We start from the raw sequence: 22919 nt of genomic DNA on the forward strand, positions 1-22919 counted from the left end.
TTTATTAATTAGATGTGGCGTGATACAAAAATTAAACTATCAGCTAAATGCAAAACCAGTTCATTATTCTGTTTTCTTCCCCAACCTTTGCTTGGAGTGATCTTGATGTTTGCCAGTTTTAAATGCTTCAAATAACATGACTTAAACTGACATATTTCACTGAGTAGTCTATCAGTTTTTGAGGCATTTGACAACAGTGTTGAATATGACTTCAGTACTACCGTCTTTTCTAATTTTCCTTTCTCAGAAATAAATCTGGAATCCTGGGTTGGAGAAGTGAGAAGACTGAGATAATAAATGGATATGAGTCCAAGGTAATGGAATGTGCTAACCATTGAACAATGCCCTATCATGTTCTGCAAACAACAGGGAATAACATTTATGATTTAGTGCTCCCAATACAAAGATTTCTATCACCAAATAACAGATAATGAACTTTAAGCTTAGAAATTAACATATTTGATTAACATCTTAATTTTAATTGATGGAAATTAGACTCACCAATTATTGATCTCTATGTCTAAATTGTACTCAGTGGCTCATTGTACTTCAGTGATTTTCTTCGAAAATAAAACTCACTCTCATGCATCCTTATAGGTTTATGGAGCTTCCAACGTGGAACTAGTTACTCGGACAAGAACGGAGCACCTGTCAGACCAGAACAAGAGTAAAAGCAAGGGTAAGTGAAGGAGAGCATTACTGGGCCTATGATGAGCATATGAAAGCAAGTCGTGCAGTGACAGCTCATTAACACTAACACTGGAGAAAAGGAACAGTGACAAGTGGCTCAGGCAATCTATTCCTTACAGACTATAGGAACAGAATAAGTCCAGAACAGGGAAAGGCTCTGAAAGTGAGTGATAGGAGGACGGTAAAGTTAGTTTTGAAAATAATTAATAAATCAATAACAGGATGTATGCTCAAAATCATCTGTCTGTGGAGCGTTGTTGGAGTCAGTGGTGTATTAATTTCATAAGGTTCTCTCCCCGTATTCTTGCCACATTGCTGAGTACATGACTCTCTCTCTCTTGCAAAAATGGAAGTAACATGAGAGTTCCATACCTGATCCAATTCCGTTCCTGTATATTATAGCACTGCCCATTTATCATTAGCTGCAGGTTTCCAGTGACAGGCAGAGCATTAAAAATATGATAATTCAGTATTTGAAAAATGCTGACAAAACCATAATCTGGTTAGGTGCTTTTGATAAGATTAAAAACTACAAGATTCAAATGCAAGATGTTAAGCAGGCATTTTACTGGCAACATTATATACCTTTGTAAGGAGCTCATGGTAAGAAAAAAGTACACATGACATAAGTCACTGAAGAGTGAGAATGAGTGAACAACCATTGGGGATAGCTATAGGAAGATAATGAGATAGTTTGTGGCATCCATGGCTAGTCCAGCAATTCTGTAGTGTTATGCAGTGTTAAGGAGCAAGCCACGTTAAACCATGCAATATATGGGAAGTTAACCCAGAAACTGTTTATGGGCTAAGTATGTGTGGCCATGTATGTATTATTGTTTGATCCAATAATAATATCAATTGATTCATCTGTGATGGAATCAAGAAAATTATACATTCTCTTACTGTATAATAATATTAAATATTAAAATATTTTTATGTTCAGTCTTGAAACACTGAGTATTTCCAATCCAACGTGTGTCAATTATCTTCACCAGATGAAGAGCATCCAGCTAAAGATTTAATTTAGATTCACTTGCTTCAGCAGTGATTTAATTAACTGAGGCACAAATACCGCAAATGAGCTTTTTAAAAAGCTTATCAACACTGTGATGTAAGCATACTGTTTTGAGTTAATTAGTTGCAGTATTTAATATGGAGTGAAAAGCTATTGGAATATAATGATAGGTTTCAGCTCTTGGTTCTATGTAAAGGCTAGGCAGCCTCACCTTTGTGTGACTTGGGCTCCCTTACATGGTGATCTTAATGAGGTACCAGAAGTGTAATGTCAGAGCTAAATAATTTTCGGCTCAAAACTGATTATTTGCAGTGGAAACATTTTTGTGCAATGCCACGATTGAGGAAGGCGTGCCAGTTCTGGGCTTATTCAAAGTCAGCAGCGTAATTGTTTAATTTGCTGATGTTGTTTGGATTTGCTACCTGGGGGCAAAGAGCTGGTGTTACAGCACCCATTTGCATTTCTCAACCCCAGATTGTGTTTTTTTCAAATTGTTTCAACCTCTAGGGCACCGGCGACACAAACCTGTTTCAACCGCGTCCACTCTGTTGGTCCACCAACGAGTTATCCCATCGAGCAGCCAGAAGATCAGAAGTAAAGTGTTTTTATATTTGTCTAAAATTTCAAAGTGTTCATTTTAGTGACATCTGAGTAAGCTTACTACAGTGGAACCTTCATTATCCACAATCCTATTAGCCTTTCATAGCAATTGTCTGCTAGAATTTTCATAAGACAGAAGCCCAGTGTGAAATATCACCAGGTTGCTCAGCCCCTTTTGTTATTTGTATTTCATCTCCTTTTGTTACTGAATCAACCTACATTTATTGGTAATTGTATCATGCCCGTCTTCATTCCTGTGCCTAGGGTATTGCTGCACAGTTAGGGGGTCAGATTTGAAGACTGTCAATTATTCACCAATTTCCATAATCCACTTCCTCTGGTGGATAATGGAGTTTCCGCTGTACTTTCATAGGTTTCTGTTCAGCATTATAAAAAATTGATAAGCTGGGGGAATCTGGAATTCCCTGAAGCTGTTGGCAGTGTAAGAATTAAGTTTCAGTGAAAGACTTCTTCACCTAAATGGATAACAGTTCAATATTGGATGAAAACAGAAGCAAAGATAATGGATTAGAAGCAAAAGTAGGCTTAATATAATTTAGAAATGTCCCTCAGTGCCATTACTGTCCATTACAGACTACAAAATGACAACACTGATTATATTGTTCTGCATTATTGACTGTCTTTCATTGGGAATGGTTCAGCTATATGTGTTGTTTTTGTTATGCTCAAATTTATCATCATGTTGCATATGTTACTTCAATGTTACGGGTGCAAACAAATCTGGAGACTTTACCAAATAAAAACAGAATACTACAGATGCTGGAAGCTGAAATAAAAACATATGATACTGGAGAAACTCAGCAGAGCTGGCAGAACTGATGGAGAGAAAAACAGTTAACATTTTGAATCTTTGGAAATCCCTTTCTTTTTAGATCTGAAGAAGAGACAGGTTGGACTCAAAACATTAACTCTGTCTGAGAGTATTGAGAAGATTTGTAGCTCAGGTTGAGGTTCTGGATGTAAGTTTGCTCACTGAGCTGCACAGTTCATTTTCAGACATTTCGTCACCATTCTAGGTGACAAAATGTCTGAAAATGAACCTTCCAGCTCAGTGGGCAAACTTACATCCAGTTAACTCAGTTTCTCTCCTCACTGATGCTGCCACACCTGCTGAGTTTCTGCAGTGATTTCTGTTTCTATTTGGAGATGTTACTGGTCTAACTAGGACCTTTCCTAGTGTTGGGAGAGGTCCATATAGGTCAGCAATGCTAAATGTGTGCCATTGACTGGCAAAGCATCAGACTGTCACCAAAATGGGAACCTAATATTAAATGCTTTGGAACACAAAACTTACATATATTCTACAGTCACTAGTTTGCATCAAAGTTGAAATCTCAAATCCAAGAGAGTATCACTGCCTCTGATGACCAGAAGATGTTGATACTGCAATGCATTCTGCACTCGTGCTGTGGAAGTTGAATGTAAACGTGCCCGATCAAGAGCTTATTGTTATGTCTGAACCTGCATTCAAATGAAATGTAAGTTGTCAAATTAGTCCACTCCAACTTGGCAAGTGTACAAAACCAAGTGGTGTAATTTTGCAGTATAATTAAATTGCAGCACAACATTATGGGAAGAAATACCAAATGGCTCATTATATGCTCTACAGGACAGAATAACAAATGTCTTGGAAAAATAACATGTGCACTTGCTATTTTCCATTTATAGTGTACTATGGTCACTCTTCTGATCTCTCACTGGCAAAATCCTGTGGGAATTCTAGGTGTAGAACTTTACAATGAATTTTGCCAGAGTTCTACTGGAGTGGAAACATTGCCATATCACATGTTGGTCTCCCAGCTCAAATTAAGCCATTAAGAGAGCAGCTTAGTTTTCCTATCATGCCCCATATCTAAGAAAAGCCAGGCATTTCTGCATGGTAATAGAAGGATGTACACAGGACATCATCTTGAAATAGTTTTGCACATTGCAGTTGACAGTGTAGAACAGAATCGTAAATACCAGCAATGTCTCAGATTCAAATTCAGGTCTGCTATGCTGCAATCTCAGATATGGCGTTAGCTAGTAAAATAAATATTGCCTTCAACTTGTGAGAGAAAATATCGTCAGTGCTGCCTGCCAGAAAGGTGTGTGTGTGTGTGTGTGTGTGTGTGTGTGTGTGTATACCTCTCTTGCTGTCCAGGATTGATCCCAGAGCAAATTTACACTGGCATAGCCATAATGCAGCTGAACTACGAATCTTCAATTAGGGAAGAAAGTAATGGGGAGTATGGAGTTACACTATTGATTAGAATCAGTTAGCTCAATTGGTTTGCTGAATAGGTAGTAATGCTGGCAGCATGGGTTCTATTCCCAAGTGGAATGAGGTTACCACAAGGGTCCCACTTTTTCAACTTCACTCTTCATCTGAGGTGTGGTGTCCCTCAGGTTATCCCACCACCAATTGTCTCTCTCCAATGAGAGAGCAGCTTTAGAATAAATGTGACTTTACCTTACTATTGATAATGATAATACCTTTTAAAGACTGGAAAAAATAAGATTTTATTCTGAATGGGGATGCAGATTCCCCACAAAGTAAAAACACTAAAGGCACAAATATTTTAAATTTACTTTGTTTCTGCTCTATCAGATCATAATCATAAATCTATGAAAACTGTTTTTTTAAAATGCCCTTCCTGTCTACAAAACTTGACATCCATATGCTACTTTGCCACTCTGTGAGTTATTGTCTTCCATTCCAGATGTAGAAATGTCAACTTATACAATGGAAAATAACTACATAAACTTAACATTTAATTACACCTCCAAACAGTAAGGTGGCACTGTGGCTCTTTATTTTTATATTGCTCAGACTCAAATGCAAAGTCCTTTGTCCGAACCACTCCTCCTCCTTTCCTTTCCCAAATTGCACTACATGTTGATGTTTATCTATAATTACAATAAAATTAATGTATTTTCTTCTAGCGACAGAATGCATGATTTTTAAAATGGGGATTAAATTACACTGGCTCACCTTGGCCCTCACATCAACAAATCCTGGCTCCTTATCTGTGACAACTCAGAGCTTCGACTATTAATTTAAAATTACAGTTCATATTTATAGCCATTCCTATTATTATTATTATCATCATTCCCTTTTCATACTTTTAACCCTCAACCTAATGTATTTTGTATAGCATTGCTTTCTGGTCCAGTTAGTTGTCCACAAGTTTGCAAAATCTCAGCACTCACTTAGAAGGGGATTGTAGGCAGTTTGGGTCTGCACTTATAAATATAATACATATGTTGCAACTGTAGCTTTAGTCCCTGGGATTAAAAAGGTTTCCTCTGTTGCCATCTCTCACCAGATATAATATTTGGAAAGTGGTGGCTTCTATCAGTTAAACTCATTCAAGGTAAACAAGTTTATATCCATAAACTAAGTGAAAGGGGACTATAAAAACTTAACATTACTTCTGAAAGCATGTTAATGATGTAAAAGCAATTTGACACTTCATAGTTCCATAGAGCAATCAGTATAAATCAACACTGATTCATATTTAATGATTACTCAATTGGATTGACCTTGAAACTTACCATTCACTAGCTGGACATTAATTATCGGAAACTATAGGTGGGATCTTACAGGGTTGGAGCAACGTGAACTGTTGTGAGATTTGTGGCAGGATCAGGTGAGAAGCCCAATGAAGCCCAATATCAAGAGCATTAGGGGGAGGCAATGGCCTGTTAATCCAGAAACCCTGGTATGTTCTGGGGACTCAGGTTCATATCCTGCCATGGCAGATGGTAGAACTTGAATTCAGTAAAACAAAATATCGATTTAAAAGGCTAATGAAGACCACGAATCCATTGCCAATTGTTTGGGGGGGTGGGGGGAGGAAAGAAGAAACCCACCTGGTTCACTAATGTCCCTTTTGGGAAGGAAACTGCTGTCCTTACCTGGTCTGGCCTACATGGGACTCCAGACGCACAGCAATGTGGTTGACTTTTAAGTGCCCTCTGGGTAATTGGGGAGGGAGAATGCATGCTGACCTAGCCAGTGATGGCCTCATCCTATGAATGATTTTTTTTTAAATTCACTTAATCTTTTATGTTTTTGACAAGTAACACAGAGAGTTTGTCACTCAGGAGCACAGAATTACTAAATAAAGGGGGGTTATTGGTTGTTAAAAGCCCTATTAGAGAACCAATGCAGCTCAATATTATTCTGCTCCCTACCTTATCAAACGCACCAAGAAGGCTAGACATCGAGAGCACTCAGCATGGAGATCAAATGGGTACCTGGCAGATTTACTTTGTGCTTGCTCTGACTGACCTCCATGTGGACACCAACATTTCAGGGCACATTCCACAGGCTCCTGTCACACACACACCCTATATCTATGGGTATCTGATATGGGCCAGCCTCTAATAGTCCTCATGGCACATCTCTGGTCAATTTACGTCTGCATTTCAATGCTGCCATCTTGGGCTGGGCCAGTAACTCTCATTGTAATGCTGCAGTAAGGACATGGTGTGCTCAGGGACCATATGCAACTCAGGCTGCGTCTCTGCATTCTTTGCTCATTATCTTAGTGCATGTTCCCTCTGAGCACTTCTATCATGTTTACAGTAATCCCGTCTTACCTTTTTGCATTTTGCCTCTCCATTGGAGGTTCGTATTTCTTTTGTCTTGTTGTTTTGTGCAGACCCAATGGGAGGAAGCTCCTCACAGTTGTCAGGAGGCCTCAGTCAAGTAAAGGGAAATAGCCTTCGCTCAGGGGGTCCTGACAGAGTAAGGTCAAGGACAGCCTCCCTCTGCAGGATCCCTGCCTGAAAAGCAGGGTTTCCTTTTCCCTTTATTTGCTATATCGAGGGCAAATATGAGAAACTGTGCAGGGCAGCTCCAGACTGACAGTACTTGTCCGGGTGTACAACCACCTTTTAAATATGGCGAAGGGATAAAATATGCGGTTAATTCCGGGATATCCCAGCAATGGTGAGTTGTTCCTGGAATAGCACATGAAATCAGATGCAAGGAATGCTGTTAAGGTGGGATAGGTAGTTAATGAGTTTGGTGAGATAAGGTGAGAAAGCTCACCGGGCTTTGCAGCAATAAATTTTTCAAACAAAAAAGCTCGACACAGCCTGCACTTAGCCTAAAAGATATAAGATTCAGCCCTACGTTCATGTGCAGTTCAAGTCATTGCACTTAGAGCACCCCAAATGGTGGAGATTGTTTAAAAGTGGGGATTATGATGATAAAACAAATAGCTCATATACCAGTTGAGTATGAGAGCTGAACCAAAAACCAAAGATTTAAGACAAAGAATCAAAACATTCAGCACACATTTCTCAATGACAGCTTCAGTCTGAATGAAGTGGAAACAGAATTCCTCATTGATCCTTTTTATGTTTTCTTTAAGAATAAAATCTCATTCAAAGTCTTGCCTCTCAAAAGAATACAATAAATTCGAACGGTTGGTACTCAGCAGGTTTGCATGCTGAATGCAGAGATCAATCATTGTAAACACATCTGTCATGGAGCAAACACTGTAGTAAAAGAACACCTCTTGTCTTTTGCAGGCAGTAAAACACCTCTCCAGTCTTTCCTGGGAATTGCAGAACAACATGTTGGACCACACAATGGGGTTTGTATTGAAACTTATGTTCTGTTGCCTCAGCCAAAGTGTTTGTTATAGTTTATAGATGGCATGGTATTAACTTTGACTCATAATCTCCAATCAGTTCGTGGCATGTTATAAACCTAATTTCTCTTAAAATACAGTATTTCAGGAATATGTTCTTGGTAGAAGTGCTACTTAATTTGTCATGCACAGGAAATACGAATGCTGGAAAAATGTCATTTTTACAATAAGGAACCTCATTGACTTTGAATAGTGCAGGACCCTGCCCATATTTGAAAGACCAGGAGAGAAGACTTTGCAAATTAAATGGTGATTCAAAGGTGCTGAGGTTGGGTTTGCATTTGGTTGTGCATTGTGTTAAAGAACTGTACCAATTACAGTAGATAAATTTATAAATTTACCAATTTATATCCATTTATTTATGGTCTCCCTGTTATAGGAAAGATATTATGAAGCTGGAGAGGGTTCATAAAAGATATACCAGGATGTTGCTGGAGTGAAAGACTTGAGTTATAAGGAGAGGCTGGAACATTTTTCACTGGAGTTTAGGAAGTTGAAGGGGTGACCTTATAGAGGTTTATAAAATCACGAGGGCTACACATGAATGGCAGGTGTCTTTTCCCTAGGTTGAGGGATTTCAAGACTATGGGGCATGAGATGAGAAAGATATAGAAAAGACATGAGGGGCAACATTTTTTCACAGAGTAGTTCACGTGTGGAGTGAACTTCCAGAGGAAGTGATGGATGCAGGTGCAGTTACAACGTTTAAAATATATTTGGAGAAGTACACGAATGAAAAGTGTTTGGAAGGAAATGGGACAAATGTAGGCAGGTGGGACTAGTTTAGTTCAGGATTATGGTCAACATGGACTGATTGGACCGAAGGGTCTGTTTCCGTGCTGTATGACTCTACAGCTAGGACAAGGATAGCTGGAAAGGGAAAGGAGTCCTCTACAGGTTCTCATGGTCATACTATCAGCATAAGCAGCCAAGCGCGTTGTTGCTCCAAGGTTTCTGTTGGCCATCTGTGCTAAGTGTTGGGAAAACCCCTGTGAAAACTTTATTGACTATGGACCCAATTGAGCAAACTGTTAGCATTTGTGGAAAGCAGTAACCAATCAACCAGCAAAGTCTCTGTGAATCAAACCCTCACTTGTGCTTTAATCTGCCTGCACTTCTGCCTCCACTAGAAGGCCCTTTGTTCATAGTCATTCATTTAGTTTCTATTTTAGGATTTTCAAGGATCTTCAGTAAAGCTTTGAGAGTTATGTTGTGCCTTTCAGTCCAAGTTTACAGTGATTGAATAAGTCACAGGGGTTTATTTTATTTGAGACTTTCCTTGGCATTTTTATGGTTACATCCCTAGTTCTCTCACTCTCCGTTGAAAACTGCAATCGGTAACCCAATGCTTTGATTGAATTGGTTTGCAGATTGATTCAATGAGACTGAGTTATGTTGAGCTACTGGTTCATTGTGTTGAATCCAACCCTTTGTAATATGTGCTCAAACTTGTGTAATGTAGTTTGTCATCATCTTGTGATCCAGGCATTCATTACTCAGACATTCAGCAATACCAATCCAACATCCATTACTCCGGAGGAGTACTTCAACTCGAGCTTTGACCTGGGAAGTCGCGATATTGGACGTTCCATGGAGCTCACCACAAAAACACAGAAGTAAGCTGAAAGCCTCTATTATTGTCTGTAATTGCTAATAAATACACTGCAATTTCCTGTTACATGCTCTGGTATAATATGACAAATCCATAATAGGAGTGCTACTCCCTTTTACTATGCACTGTAACGTTTTACACAAAACCCTGCTCTCTTCTTACCATAAAACAAACCCAGAATTATGATCTCAGTTTCAAGTTACCAGACAGAGGAGTTAAATTGAATCTCAGCATTGTGGTGATATTTACCCAGCTCAGAGAAAATAGCTTGCATTTATGTAGTGCCTTTGACACAGCAAAATACCCCAAGTTGCTTCACGGTAACTTATGTGCAAAAGGTCTTGAATAAGTTAGCACTGGGTAAACCCAGGACTGACGTTAGGAATATGTTGAGTCAGAGAATGAATAGAGAGCAAATCCGTTAAAAAAAATTGTTGAAATTTAGATTAAAGGATAATTATTCAGATTGGAGGAACGTAGAGAATACATCTCCACAAACATTATGTTGGAATCAATATCACTCATAATTTACATCAATATTTTGGACTTTTGTACAAGTAGCTCAACGTCAGATTTTGAAAATGCTACAACTGAGGGTTAAAGCTGAGACAAACACTTCTGGTCTGGAACTTTCAAAATAAAATCCTTCCACTGAAGTAACATATTACCTAATTTTTCTTGGGGAAAACTGCTTTCTCTTGGAGAAACTGTTTAATCTAACTTCCATCAGGAACTCGTGAACTGAAACAAAAGTTTCGAAATTATGTGTTTCCACCAAGGCAAAAAAAATCCTGAACTCTCTGAACTGAAAGCAAGCTAATGCTCCTCACTGTTTACTCTGACAACTCATAAAACTGGCACTATTATACAAATATCCATTTTCACACAAGAAATTCTCTCTCTCATGCTGGTTGAAAGAAAATTGCGGCTTTGGAAATATTGACAAGTTAACAATTAAAGCTCTTTATACACACTGAACAAAACCCACATGCCACTAGTTCAAAATCCAAACTCTAAAATAAATTATATTCATATATATATAAATCACACACTTTACATCATAACTCTCCCCAAAAGTGAAAATGTATCTTTAAGAGACATTTTTGTGCCCAGATATCACTATCTTAAAACTATTTCTGTGTCATACAAACAGTGGTGATGTATTGTTTTTAAACAAACAATGAGTTGCTCAGCAACCATATTTTACATAAGTCCATGTACACACTGAACTCGGTGTCCTGCAAATTTGGTCTTGATAAATTGTCTGCAATAATATTCATTTTCTTTCAACAGATGAATAGGTTTCAAATTATATAGTTGGAGAATTAAGCTCCAATGAAACAACTGTAAATTTTTGTCCCAAAATTGTTCCAAGTAAATCCAAACATTATGAGCCATATAAATAACAGTATCTTCCACAGTGTTGGTAATGTATATTTCAAAATGATATACAGCAATACAAGATTCAATTTGACTTTCTATATCATTGACTATTTTTTTGTATGTGGTCAGTTTCTTTGAAAAAATAATGAATCGGCCATTTGATCCCCATCTTGCCATTTTGTAGTGAAACAGCCTCCACCTGTGTGGTTGATAGCCCGACTCTCAGGATTCAAAAGAATCCATTGAATACAAAGAAGCCATTGTGGAGTTATTGGGTGCATCCCTAATGGTAAACAATCACAAAGAAATTCCTATATCCTAGTCACTATTATTGACAAAAAGCTTTAATCATGGTCTTTTCAATACATCTTGAGATTATGGGTGATAAGCAAAAGATGTAAACTATTTTATTCTAAAATTATTCTTAATTCTTTGAATATTTGGGACATAAAGTTAAAACCTTAATTTTTTTGTACTCCATATCTTTAAACAAACATTGAGCTAACCTTTCTACTATCATGATTGCACTAATTGTTTCTAAAGGCACTGTTTTAGGAAATCTTGTAGGAACATCCATAATCATTAAAAGATATTGATTCTCATTCCTGGTTTTAGATAGTGGTCCTACAATAAGCATTAAGACCTTGCTAAATCATAAGCTGGTCTCAGAATTAAAGACACAGGTGTAATTCAGAGTCAGGGTTTCCCTACTGCCTGCCATAGATGGCATGTTTACCAAACTTTGATCACATCTTTATGTAACCCTGACCAACAATTTCATCGCATCTTTATATAACCCTGACCAACAAAATTTGAATATTTTAGCTCATGTTTTCCTAATACCTAAGTGACCTATCAAGCCACTTGTAAAATTCCATTAATCACTCAAATGGAACTACCGCCACATTGACTGGTATTTGAGGTGGTCTCCATTTCCTCATTTGTTTTTTGCCTTTCAAATATTAACACTCAAGTATTGTTTCTGTTTCACCTTCTCAGTACAGTATTGGATATGACTGTTTATAATTCCAAATTCATTTAACAACCTGAGGTTTCTAAATCTTTTCCACAGTTTAAATTTTCTTCCTGTCTAATTCTGTGAACCTGAAATCCAGACACACTTAAGAAATAATCGAGGATATTCCTCCTGTAACATTTCAGTTTATTTTACCCCCACTGGCGAGATCAATATTCGTGAAACTGTCAGTTCCTTTTCCAAAATAAAGTCAAATTCTTCTGCAGGAATTTGTTTTACTCCTCCCAATATAACTACTCCATTTACTAACTTACTCTTTAATCCAACACTGCAAAATGAGACTGGAAATTAAGCCTTCTTTATCTCCAATTACTGTATATACTTGAGTAATAGTTGATCTAATGTAAAAGTTGACCCCCTATTTTTGGCCAAATAATCTGGAATTTTCCATAAATATTGTGTGAAAGTCGACCCTAGTTCTTCACAGATAACAGGTCAACAATTATGAATCAGTGTGCCAGCCGTCACACCCCAATCCAGCTTTCCAATCTGCTGGTTGTTCTGCCCAGCTCCTGATCTTCCAATCCGCAAGCTGGTTGAGTTCCCCTCCAGGTCTTCAGAATTACCATAATTCATTTTTTTTCCCCCTTCATTCATTAAGAGATCAGTTGGGTTTCTGCTAATGGTACTGTATGAATTTTGATGGCCATGAACTTCAGCTCCTCAAAATTAGTATCCATGCAACAGTTGACCCCATAAATTTAACCTTAAAATGTAGTTTTAAAATTTGACCATTACTTGAGTATATACGGTAGTATTTTCTTGCTCATTAGCCCCTCTTAAAGGCAAGTAGTATCATCAGCTAACATCACTGATTGACTTGCTACAGCAATATCTTTATTGTTTTTCCCTCTCGATTAGATTCAGAAGGAAATGCTTCTCTTTTTGAGATAAAATTCTCAGAACCTTCAGTGATCTGAATCTCCTGCTCAATATTCAAAAGTAATCCTCATGACTTCCTGAGCCACCTTCCGGTCTGTACATTCCAAGGAATCGTTCTCCTTGTACCACTACTACAGTTTTAATACCTATATCCTTTCCGGCCGCCTCATTTTCTGAAGATTCCCTAGACATTCTTATTACTACAATTAGTATCGCATTTAACTTCCAGTGATTTGGTATGGTCCAGTCTTATTACAATGGAAGCATGTTATCTTTATTTTTGTTGTGTTCCAGTCTTTTTCCTTAATTATTTTGCTATCCTTCTAAAATGGGAACTTCTCCCATTGACTTGTCCAGTTATCTGTGTTTGTCACACTTTCTATATATCATATTTACTACCTGTGGACTGGATTGGAAACAATACTGCTCTAATTAATAAAGATAGCTTAACGTTTATATAAAACCTTCCATGTCCTCAGGATACCCTGAAGTGTTTTACAGCCGATTAAATACTTTTGTGTAATCATGGTTGTAATTTAGGGTAAATTTAACAAAATAAAATCAGCACCTATCGGTGAAATGCATGCAAATTTGAGGTTGGAAACAGAGCATAAAGCAAAGCAAATAGCAAATTACAGAGTTCATTATAAAATCATTACTTTGATGACAAGATGTAAGTAAAATATTACTGTTTTGCTCATGTTATCTCATCTGGGAATATATTGTTCTGTCAAACAGAACAGTTGCACATGTTTCATAGATTGCTATATTCTGAAGTACAGCAAACTGAAATCAACTCCAAAGATTGACAATTTTCAAATGGAAAGGGTACATCACAGAACAATTTTCTGGAGCACTGTGTTTTTATGACATGCTGCAGAAAGTGATCGTGCATAAAATGCTCTTTTGAAACAAAGCTAGGTAGTGACTGAATTGTTGGTCTTTCATTGTTGAAGTTCTGCTCTTATTAAAGCCTGGTAAAAACAATGACTGCAGATGCTGGAAACCAGATTCTGGATTAGTAGTGCTGGAAGAGCACAGCAGTTCAGGTAGCATCCAAGGTACAGTGAAATCGACGTTTCGGGCAAAAGCCCTTCATCAGGAATAAAGGCAGTGAGCCTGAAGCGTGGAGAGATAAGCTGGAGGAGGGTGGCGGTGGGGAGAAAGTAGCATAGAATACAATGGATGAGTGGGGGAGGGGATGAAGGTGATAGGTCAGGGAGGAGAGGGTGGAGTGGATAGGTGGAAAAGGAGATAGGCAGGTAGGACAAGTCCAGACAAGTCATGGGGACAGTGCTGAGCTGGAAGTTTGGAACTAGGGTGTAGTGGGGGAAGGAGAAATAAGGAAACCGTTGAAGTCCACATTGATGCCCTGGGGTTGAAGTTTCCTCATTTCCCCTTCCCCCACCTCACCCGAGTTCCAAACTTCCAGCTCAGCACTGTCCCCATGACTTGTCCGGACTTGTCCTACCTACATCTCCTTTTCCACCTATCCACTCCACCCTCTCCTCCCTGACCTATCACCTTCATCCCCTCCCCCACTCACCCATTGTACTCTATGCTTCTTTCTCCCCACCCCCACCCTCCCCTAGCTTATCTCTCCACGCTTCAGGCTCTCTGCCTTCATTCCTGATGAAGGGCTTTTGCCCGAAACGTCGATTTCACTGTACCTTGGATGCTGCCTGAGCTGCTGTGCTCTTCCAGCACCACTAATCCAGAATCTTATTAAAGCCTCTATCCTCACCAACAACTCCTCCACCTCTCCCCCAATACCACTGCCAACTTGATTAGATCCAAAACGTCAACTAGAAGGGAATACCGGTACTTTATAATTTATGAGCTTTCTTAGATACACACAGATATTGTCCTGATCAGTTACTTCTCGGCTGATCTTAGAGTTAATTGTGGAACTCACATCTGAGTTAGCAGGTAGTATTTTTAAGTCCTACTCCAAAGACTGAATACTCAGGGGCAAGAATAATAAAAAAATATAAATATTCAATTATCTTGCTCTTGCTATGTAAATTGTTTCAGTTTTCAGTTGTTTCTTCCTTCACTACCTTGGTAAATTGTTCTGTGTTACTGCCTGCCTCTGTCTCAAATTGAGAGTTTGTTTTAAGCTACAGGGAATGAGCATGAAAATCAAGGTTCACACATGAAGTAACATATTGTAAATACTACATTAAAAGAAATGGGGAGCATTTTCAAAGATTACACAAAAGTGGCCTTAAATCAATTTGTGTTTAAGCTCTGTTCTCTAATCTGAGCTTAGACCGTTGGGTTTTTTAAGAAAGAAAACTCTTTCATGGGATGAGCGTGTTGCTGGTCTTAGTCGGGATGCTCAGAAATACTCAAACATAATCATCGAACTGTCTGTATAGATCAATATCTGTCCATTGCAGATCTCTCCTACTGCCTTTCCATTTCAGTGAATGACACAATAGGCTTGCCATCATTTCTATCATTGTATAGATCCAGAGCCAGCACATAGTTCAGGAGAGATTCTTATCTTTAGTTAAAAGGACGGTGTGTATGTGGAACAGATTGCCAACATGAATGATGGAACAAGAAACATTATAGGCTTCGTGAAGTAACCTTCGTGGACAGGTCTTTACCAACAAATAGGATGCAGATTAATGTAAGAGAGCCATGAAATATAGCGGCTAAGTGCACTAACAGGACCACGAGGCTGCTCTTCTGCTACTGTGATTACAAACCATGGCAACTTACAATATTCTTTCAGCTCTCACAATGGTTTAGTGGATAGTTGTATTAGATGCTGCAATATTGAGCTTCTCCAATGGTGTCCTTCATACGCATGGCAATGCAGCTTCGAACATATCACTTAATCATCATGGCAATTGTGGTGTATTGTCACAGATGTCAATGCAGGGAAATGTCTCTTCATTCTGACCAACAAAGAAATCTGCCAGAATAACAAAGGTTTGCATGTTATAGTTTGTCTAATTTAATTTAGAACACTTTACCAAAGCGGTCTAAAGGAATGATATAGTGGCAATGGAGGCAAGGAACCTTCTCTGTATTAGATTGATCCCAAGGATGGGGAAATTTTCTTGTAAGGACAGGTTGAGGATATTGGGTGTATATGCATTGAAGTTTAGAAGATTGATAGGTGACCTTTATTAAAACACGGATGATTCTTAGGGGACTTGACAGGATGGACGTCGAGAGGATGATTCCCCTCAGAGATGAGCATAGGAGCGCGGACATTATTTCAGGATAAGGGGCCACTCTTATCAGGCATAGGAATTTCTTCTGTCTCAGGGTAATGAATCTGTGGAATTCTTTACCCCAGAGAACTTTCAAGGTTGGTCAATAATTTGATCCAAGACTGACTGAGTTTTAATCAGTAAAGGAATCAAGGTGTCTGGGAAACTGCAGGAAAATGGAGTTGAGGATTATCAGAGCAGCCAAGATCTTATTGCATGGTGGAGCAGATTCAATGGGTGAATGGCCTAATTCGATTCCAACATCTTATGGTCTTAAACAATACCTGTTTGAAGTTGAGCACTTTAGTGAGATGAGGCCTTTGTCAATATTCCTCCTCTATCCAGAAGGCATCAAACCCTTGGTGCTTGGTTGTCCTACCTCACTTAAACAAGTAATTGCTAAACACATTTGAACTTCAACAGGAAGTGAAACCTACTTTAAGAGCAAAAGTAGACTAAAGACCTCTCAAGCTGAAAATGTGTTGCTGAAAAAGCGCAGCAGGTCAGGCAACATCCAGGGAACAGGAGATTCGACGTTTCGGGCATAAGCCCTTCTTCAGGAATTATGAAGGGCTTATGCCCGAAACGTCGAATCTCCTGTTCCCTGGATGCTGCCTGACCTGCTGCGCTTTTTCAGCAACACATTTTCAGTTCTGATCTCCAGCATCTGCAGACCTCACTTTCTCCTTAAAGACCTCTCAAGCCTACTCCAGGGTTGTAGCTGATTTTGTGCCTTATCTCTTCATATCCCTCAATGCCTCGAGAACTAAAACTCAATCTATCTCTGCCTTAAGTATACTTAACCCTGCAGAATCCACAGGCTTCTGACTAAGAGAATTCCAAAGCATCTCAACCCTCCGAATGGAAAAAAAATCCTTCTCAGTTGTAAATCGCCAGTCCTTTACCCTGAAACTCTGCCGAGTGTTTTTGACTCACAAGCCATTCAACATATTTTCTCACTGTCTGTTCTGTAAAGCCCCTTCAGAATATCTTATGTTTCAATGAAGTTACCTCATTGTTCTAAACTCCACAGATTGGAGAATGAATTTTCCTGATCATAGGATGACCCATTTGGGAACCAGTCAAGTCAGAAAAGATTGACAAGCATGTTGCCAGGGTTGGAGGATTTGAGTATAGGTAGAGGTTGAATAGGCTGGGGCTGTTTTCCCTGGAGCATCGGAGGCTGAGGGGTGACCTCATAGAGGTTTATAAAATCATGAGGGGCATGGATAGTATAAATAGACAAGTTCTTTTCCCTGGGGTGGGGGAAAGTCCAGAACTTGAGGGCATAGGTTTAGGGTGAGAGGGGAAAGATATAAAAGAAACCTAAGGGGCAATTTTTTCACGCAGAGTGTGGAATGAGCTGCCAGAGGAAGTGGTGGAGGCTGGTACAATTGCAACATTTAAAAGGCACCTGGATGGGTATATGAATAGGAAGGGTTTGGAGGGACGTGGGCTGGGTGCTGGCAGGTGGGACCAGATTGTGTTGGGATATCTGGTCAGCATGGATGAGTTGGACAGAAGGGTCTGTTTCCATGCTATACATCTCTCTGTGACTCTATGATATTTCACAGAGGTGTAATCTAAAAGGCAATGGATACTGATCCAATGAGGAGAAGATTAGATGAGGTGGCCAAAAGTCTGATCAAGGACGTCCATCCTAAAGGAATTGGAGAGTCAGAGAAATTTAATGACAGCATTCCAGAATACAAAACTGAGGAGACAGCCAGCAAAGGTGGGGGTGAAGGGGAATTTCTAAAGGCCATTTGGAGGTATGGAGAATCTTAATGGGCAAATATAATATTGGAGGATGTTAACAAAGTTAGGAAGAGTGAGATCATGATTTTAAACATGCAGCTAAAAATCTCAAATGATGCTTTTAAGACACCAAGAACCAATGCTGAAAATGTGTTGCTGGAAAAGCGCAGCAGGTCAGACAGCATCCAAGGAACAGGAAATTCGACGTTTCGGGCATAAGCCCTTCTTCAGGAATTCCTGAAGAAGGGCTTATGCCCGAAACGGCGAATTTCCTGTTCCTTGGATGCTGCCTGACCTGCTGCACTTTTCCAACAACACATTTTCAGCACTGATCTCCAGCATCTGCAGACCTCACTTTCTCCACCAAGAACCAATGGGCCAACACAGACAGAGCAAATGGTGAGTGGAACCTGGTGCATGGAAAGGCAGCGGCAGCAGAGTTTGGGATAAACTGAGCTTTGTGGCTACAACAGGAGGATAAAGGCTAGGAGTTCTGTGGCGAGTAACTCACACCCCAAAGCCTGTCCACCATCTTCAAGGCACAAGTCAAGAATATGATGGAATATTCTCCACTTGCCTGAATGGGTACAGTTCCAAGAACACTCAAGGAGCTTGGGACCATCCAGGACAAAGCATCTCTCTTGGCTGGCACACTATCCACCACCTACACTCCCTTTACCATTAACATACAATGGTGGCAGGGTATACCATCTACAAGATGCACTGAAGGAGCCTCTGACAGCATCTATAACACCCACAAATTCTATTCCCTAGAATGACGAGAGGAACAGATGCATGGGAACACCACCAAGTTGCTGGGTCTAAATCTTAGCTTTCCTTTTCTAACAGCACTGTGGCTCTCCCTACGGCTCAAGGACTGTAGCAGCTCAAGAAGGTAGCTTCCCCCATCTTCAGAGCAATTCGGGATGGGCAATAAATTTCTGACTTAGACATCAATGTCCACATACTATGATTAAATAAAATATAACTAGTGTTTATGGAGGGCTTCAGACTATGTGCCCAGCAAAGAAATATTTGGAATAAGTTAAAAATCACACAACACCAGGTTATAGTCCAACTGATCTATTTGGAAGTACTAGCTTTCGGAGCATTGCTCCTTCATCAGGTAGTTGTGGAGCAGGATCATAAGACACAGAATTTATAGCAAAAGATTACAGTGTCATGCAACTGAAGTGATATATTGAACAAACCTAAATTGCTGTTAAGTCTTTTATCTTTTAGAATGGGTTGTAGGTTTCGGTTCATTAATACGTAAATCCCAGAACTTCCTTGAAGTAACATTCTCGAGATAACTTAAGGGTTTATAAAAAAAGGTGACATCTCAGCTCAGATGATGCATTAAAGGTGTGAGGTTAGAGTCTGTCTGTTTCCCAATCTTGAGTCAGACTAGTTCTATTTCCAAAGTAGAAATTTATTAAATGTAATGTGGATGGACTGCCTGCATTGACTGCCTGCAGGTTGCATGCTTTCTGAGCAACATAGAATGTATCTGCAAATACAATTCTGAAATGCAAATTCACCTCATAACTTATATATGTGTGTGTGAATGAGAGAGAGTGAGTGTGTGCAAGTGAGTGTTATTGCACGTGAGACAGTGTGTGTTTGCATTTGTGCGTACTTGATTGAGTGTGTGTGTGTGTCTGAGAGAGGGTCTGCGTGAGTATGTGAGTATGAAAGTGTATGTACGTGTGAGAGAGTGTGTATAGTATAGTGGGGTCACCTGTAGTATGACATGAACCCAAGGTCCCAGTTGAGGCCATCCTCATGGGAACTGAACTTGGCTATTAGCCTCTGCTTGGCCACTCTGTGTTGTTGGGTATCCCGCAGTCTGTCTTGGAGGATGGTCACCCAACGATCCGAGGCCAAGTGTCCCTGACCGCTGAAGTGTTCCCCGACTGGGAGGAAACATCCCTGTCTGGTGATTGTTGCGTGGTGTCCATTCATCCATTGTTGTAGCATCTGCTTGGTCTCACAAATGTACCATGCCTTGGTGCATCCTTGCCTGCAGTGTATGAGATAGACACGTTGGCTGAGTCACATGAGTACCTGCCGCATACATGGTGGGTGGTGTGCCCACGTGTAATGGTGATATCTGTGTCGAATCTCTGACATGTCTTGCAGTGGTTGCCATAACAGGGTTGTGCAGTGCTGTGATCGATGTTGTCCTGCATCAATGATGCAACACATTGTCAACGAGGATGAGCTCATTGCCAAGACGTTCCCTACGCCTTCACTTCTCGCCTTTAAACAACCACCAAACCTTAAACAGACAATTGTTCACAGCAAACTGCCCAGCCTCAGGCCAACATCGACCACAACACCGTACAACCTGACAAGGCAACCACCACAAGACGTGTCAGCGTGGCAACATAAATACTACCATTATACATGGGCACACCACCCATGTACTCATGTGTCTCGGCCAACTTTGTCTATCTCATATGCTGCAGGCAAGGACGCCCTGAGGCATGGTACATTGGTGAGACTCAGCAGAGGAAGTGAGGACTGCAGATGCTGGAGATCAGAGCTGAAAAATGTGTTGCTGGAAAAGTGCAGCAGGTCAGGCAGGTCGGGAAATATATCCTTGGTGGTGGGGTCTGTTTGGAAGTGGCGGAAATGACAAAGGATGATACGATGTATCTGGAGGTTGGTGGGGTGAGGACCAGTGGGGTTCTGTCCTGGTGGAGATTGGATGGGCGGGGTTCAAGGGCGAAGGAGCGGGAAGTGGAGGAGATGCGGTGGAGAGCATCTTCAACTACGTCTGAGGGGAAATTGCGGTCTTTGAAGAAGGAGGCTATCTGTTCGGTATTGGAATTGGTCCTCCTGGGAGCAGATGCGGTGGAGACGAAGGATTTGGGAATATGGGATGGCATTTTTACAGGGGGAAGGGTGGGAGGAGGTGTAGTCTAGGTAGCTGTGGGAGTCGGTCGGTTTACAGTAAATGTCTGTGTTGATTCGGTCGCCCGAGATAGAAATGGAGAGGTCTCGGAAGGGGAGGGAGGAGTCTGAGACAGTCCAGGTAAATTTGAGGTCGGGGTGGAAGGTGTTAGTAAAGTGGATGAACTGTTCAACCTCCTCGCGGGAGCACGAGGCAGCGCCGATACAGTCATCGATGTAGCAGAGAAAAAGATGGGGGGTGGTGCCAGTGTAGCTGCAGAAGATGGGCTGTTCCACATATCCGATGAAGAGGCAAACATAGCTGGGGCCCATGCGGGTGCCCATGGCTACTCCATGGAGGATTGGAAAGAGAAGTTGTTCAGAGTGAGGAACAGTTCAGTCAGTCGAAGGAGGGTGTCAGTGGAAGAGTACTGGTTGGTTCGGCAGGAAAGGAAGAAGCGGACAGCTTTGAGGCCTTCGTGATGGGGGATGGAGGTGTATAGGGACTGGATGTACATGGTGAAGATAAGGCACTGGGGGCCGGGTGCAGGGCGTGGGTGGTGTCCCGAACGTAGGTGAGGAGTTCTTGGACTAAGGGGGACAGACCCCACCACCAAGGATATATTTCCCTCCCCGCCCCTCCCTGATCAGCATTCCGGAAAGACCACTCCCTCCGCGACTCCCTCATCAGGTCCACACCCCCCCACAATCCAACCTCCACTCCCGGCACCTTCCCCTGCAACCGCAAGAAATGCAAAACTTGCGCCCATACCTCCTCCCTCACTTCCCTCCAAGGCCCCAAGGGATCCTTCCATATTCATCACAAATTCCCCTGCACCTCCACACACGTCATTTACTGCATCCGCTGCACCCGATGTGGCCTCCTCTACATTGGGGAGACAGGCCACCTACTTGCGGAACGTTTCAGAGAACACCTCTGGGACACCCGCACCAACCAACCCAACCGCCCTGTGGCTGAACACTTCTTTATCTTAGCCTGCTTGGCACACCCTCCTCATTCCTGAAGAAGGGCTTATGCCCGAAACGTCGATTCTCCTGCTCCTTGGATGCTGCCTGACCTCGAGACTGAGCAAGCACAACAACAATGGATGAATGGACTCCGTGCAAAAATCATCAGTTAGGGGTGTTCCTTCCCAGTCAGGGACCACTTCAGCGGTCAGGGACATTCAGCCTCAGATCTTCGGGTGTCCATCCTCCAAGGTGGACTTCGGGATACGCAACAATGCAAAATGACCGAGCAGAGGCTGATAGCCCAGTTCGGTACCCATGGGGACTGCCTCAACCAGGGCCTTGGATTCATTTCGCAGTACAGGTGACCCCACAGCATTATACACTCTCATACACACACTGTTATATACTCACACACTCACGCAGACCTTCTCTCATACACACACACACACACACACACACACACACACAGTCTATAGGGTGAATTTGTATTTGCAGAATTATATTTGCAGATATATTCTATTTTGCTCCAGAAGTGCTCAATTTGCAGGCAGTCAATCCATGTAACATTTTATAAATACCACTTTGGAAATAGAACCAGTCTGACTCAAGTTTGGGATACAGACAGACTTTAACCTCACACCTTTATTGCAATGTCTGAGCTGTGATGTCACTTTTTTTTAATAAAACCTTAAGTTATCTTGAGAATGTGACTTAAAAGCGGTTCTGGGATTTACATATTAATGAACCAAATCCTACAACCCATTCTAAAAGATGAAAGACTTACTAGCATTCTAGATTTGTTCAAAATATAATTTCAGTTGCATGACACTATGATCTTTTTGCTATAAAATCTGTGTCTTATGATCCTATTCCACAGCTACCTGATGAATGAGCAACGTTCCAAAAGCTAGTACTTCCAAATAAACCTGTTGGACTATAACCTGACATTGTGAGATTTTTAACTTTGTCCACTCCAGACCAACATTGGCATCTCCATATCTTTGGAATATGCATTGAAAGGATTTTTAGCAGGTAGATGGAATTAAGGGCAAAGGTAGGTATTCTTTCTGATAAAGAGCTTTTTTGGACCAGATTCTCAGCTTTGGGCTCAAACTGGCCGTTGAGGAAACAGACAATCTGATTCAAATGGAGACAGTGATAGGAGAGGGAAATG

At 40.7% G+C, this 22919-nt stretch overlaps 1 protein-coding gene across 2 annotated transcripts in view; it reads left to right on the forward strand.

Annotated features, from left to right (window-relative positions):
- Positions 1-22919, forward strand: part of ankrd13b (ankyrin repeat domain 13B) — a 368410-nt gene that overhangs the window by 312767 nt on the left and 32724 nt on the right. For both annotated transcript variants that reach the window (XM_060847952.1, XM_060847953.1), the window contains exons 7-10: positions 248-314; positions 598-679; positions 7853-7917; positions 9460-9590. In XM_060847952.1, the coding sequence (XP_060703935.1) occupies positions 248-314; positions 598-679; positions 7853-7917; positions 9460-9590 (345 nt within the window). The remainder of the gene's footprint in view (positions 1-247; positions 315-597; positions 680-7852; positions 7918-9459; positions 9591-22919) is intronic.

Source organism: Hemiscyllium ocellatum, chromosome 31 (assembly GCF_020745735.1).
Source record: "Hemiscyllium ocellatum isolate sHemOce1 chromosome 31, sHemOce1.pat.X.cur, whole genome shotgun sequence".
Lineage (NCBI taxonomy): Eukaryota > Metazoa > Chordata > Chondrichthyes > Orectolobiformes > Hemiscylliidae > Hemiscyllium > Hemiscyllium ocellatum.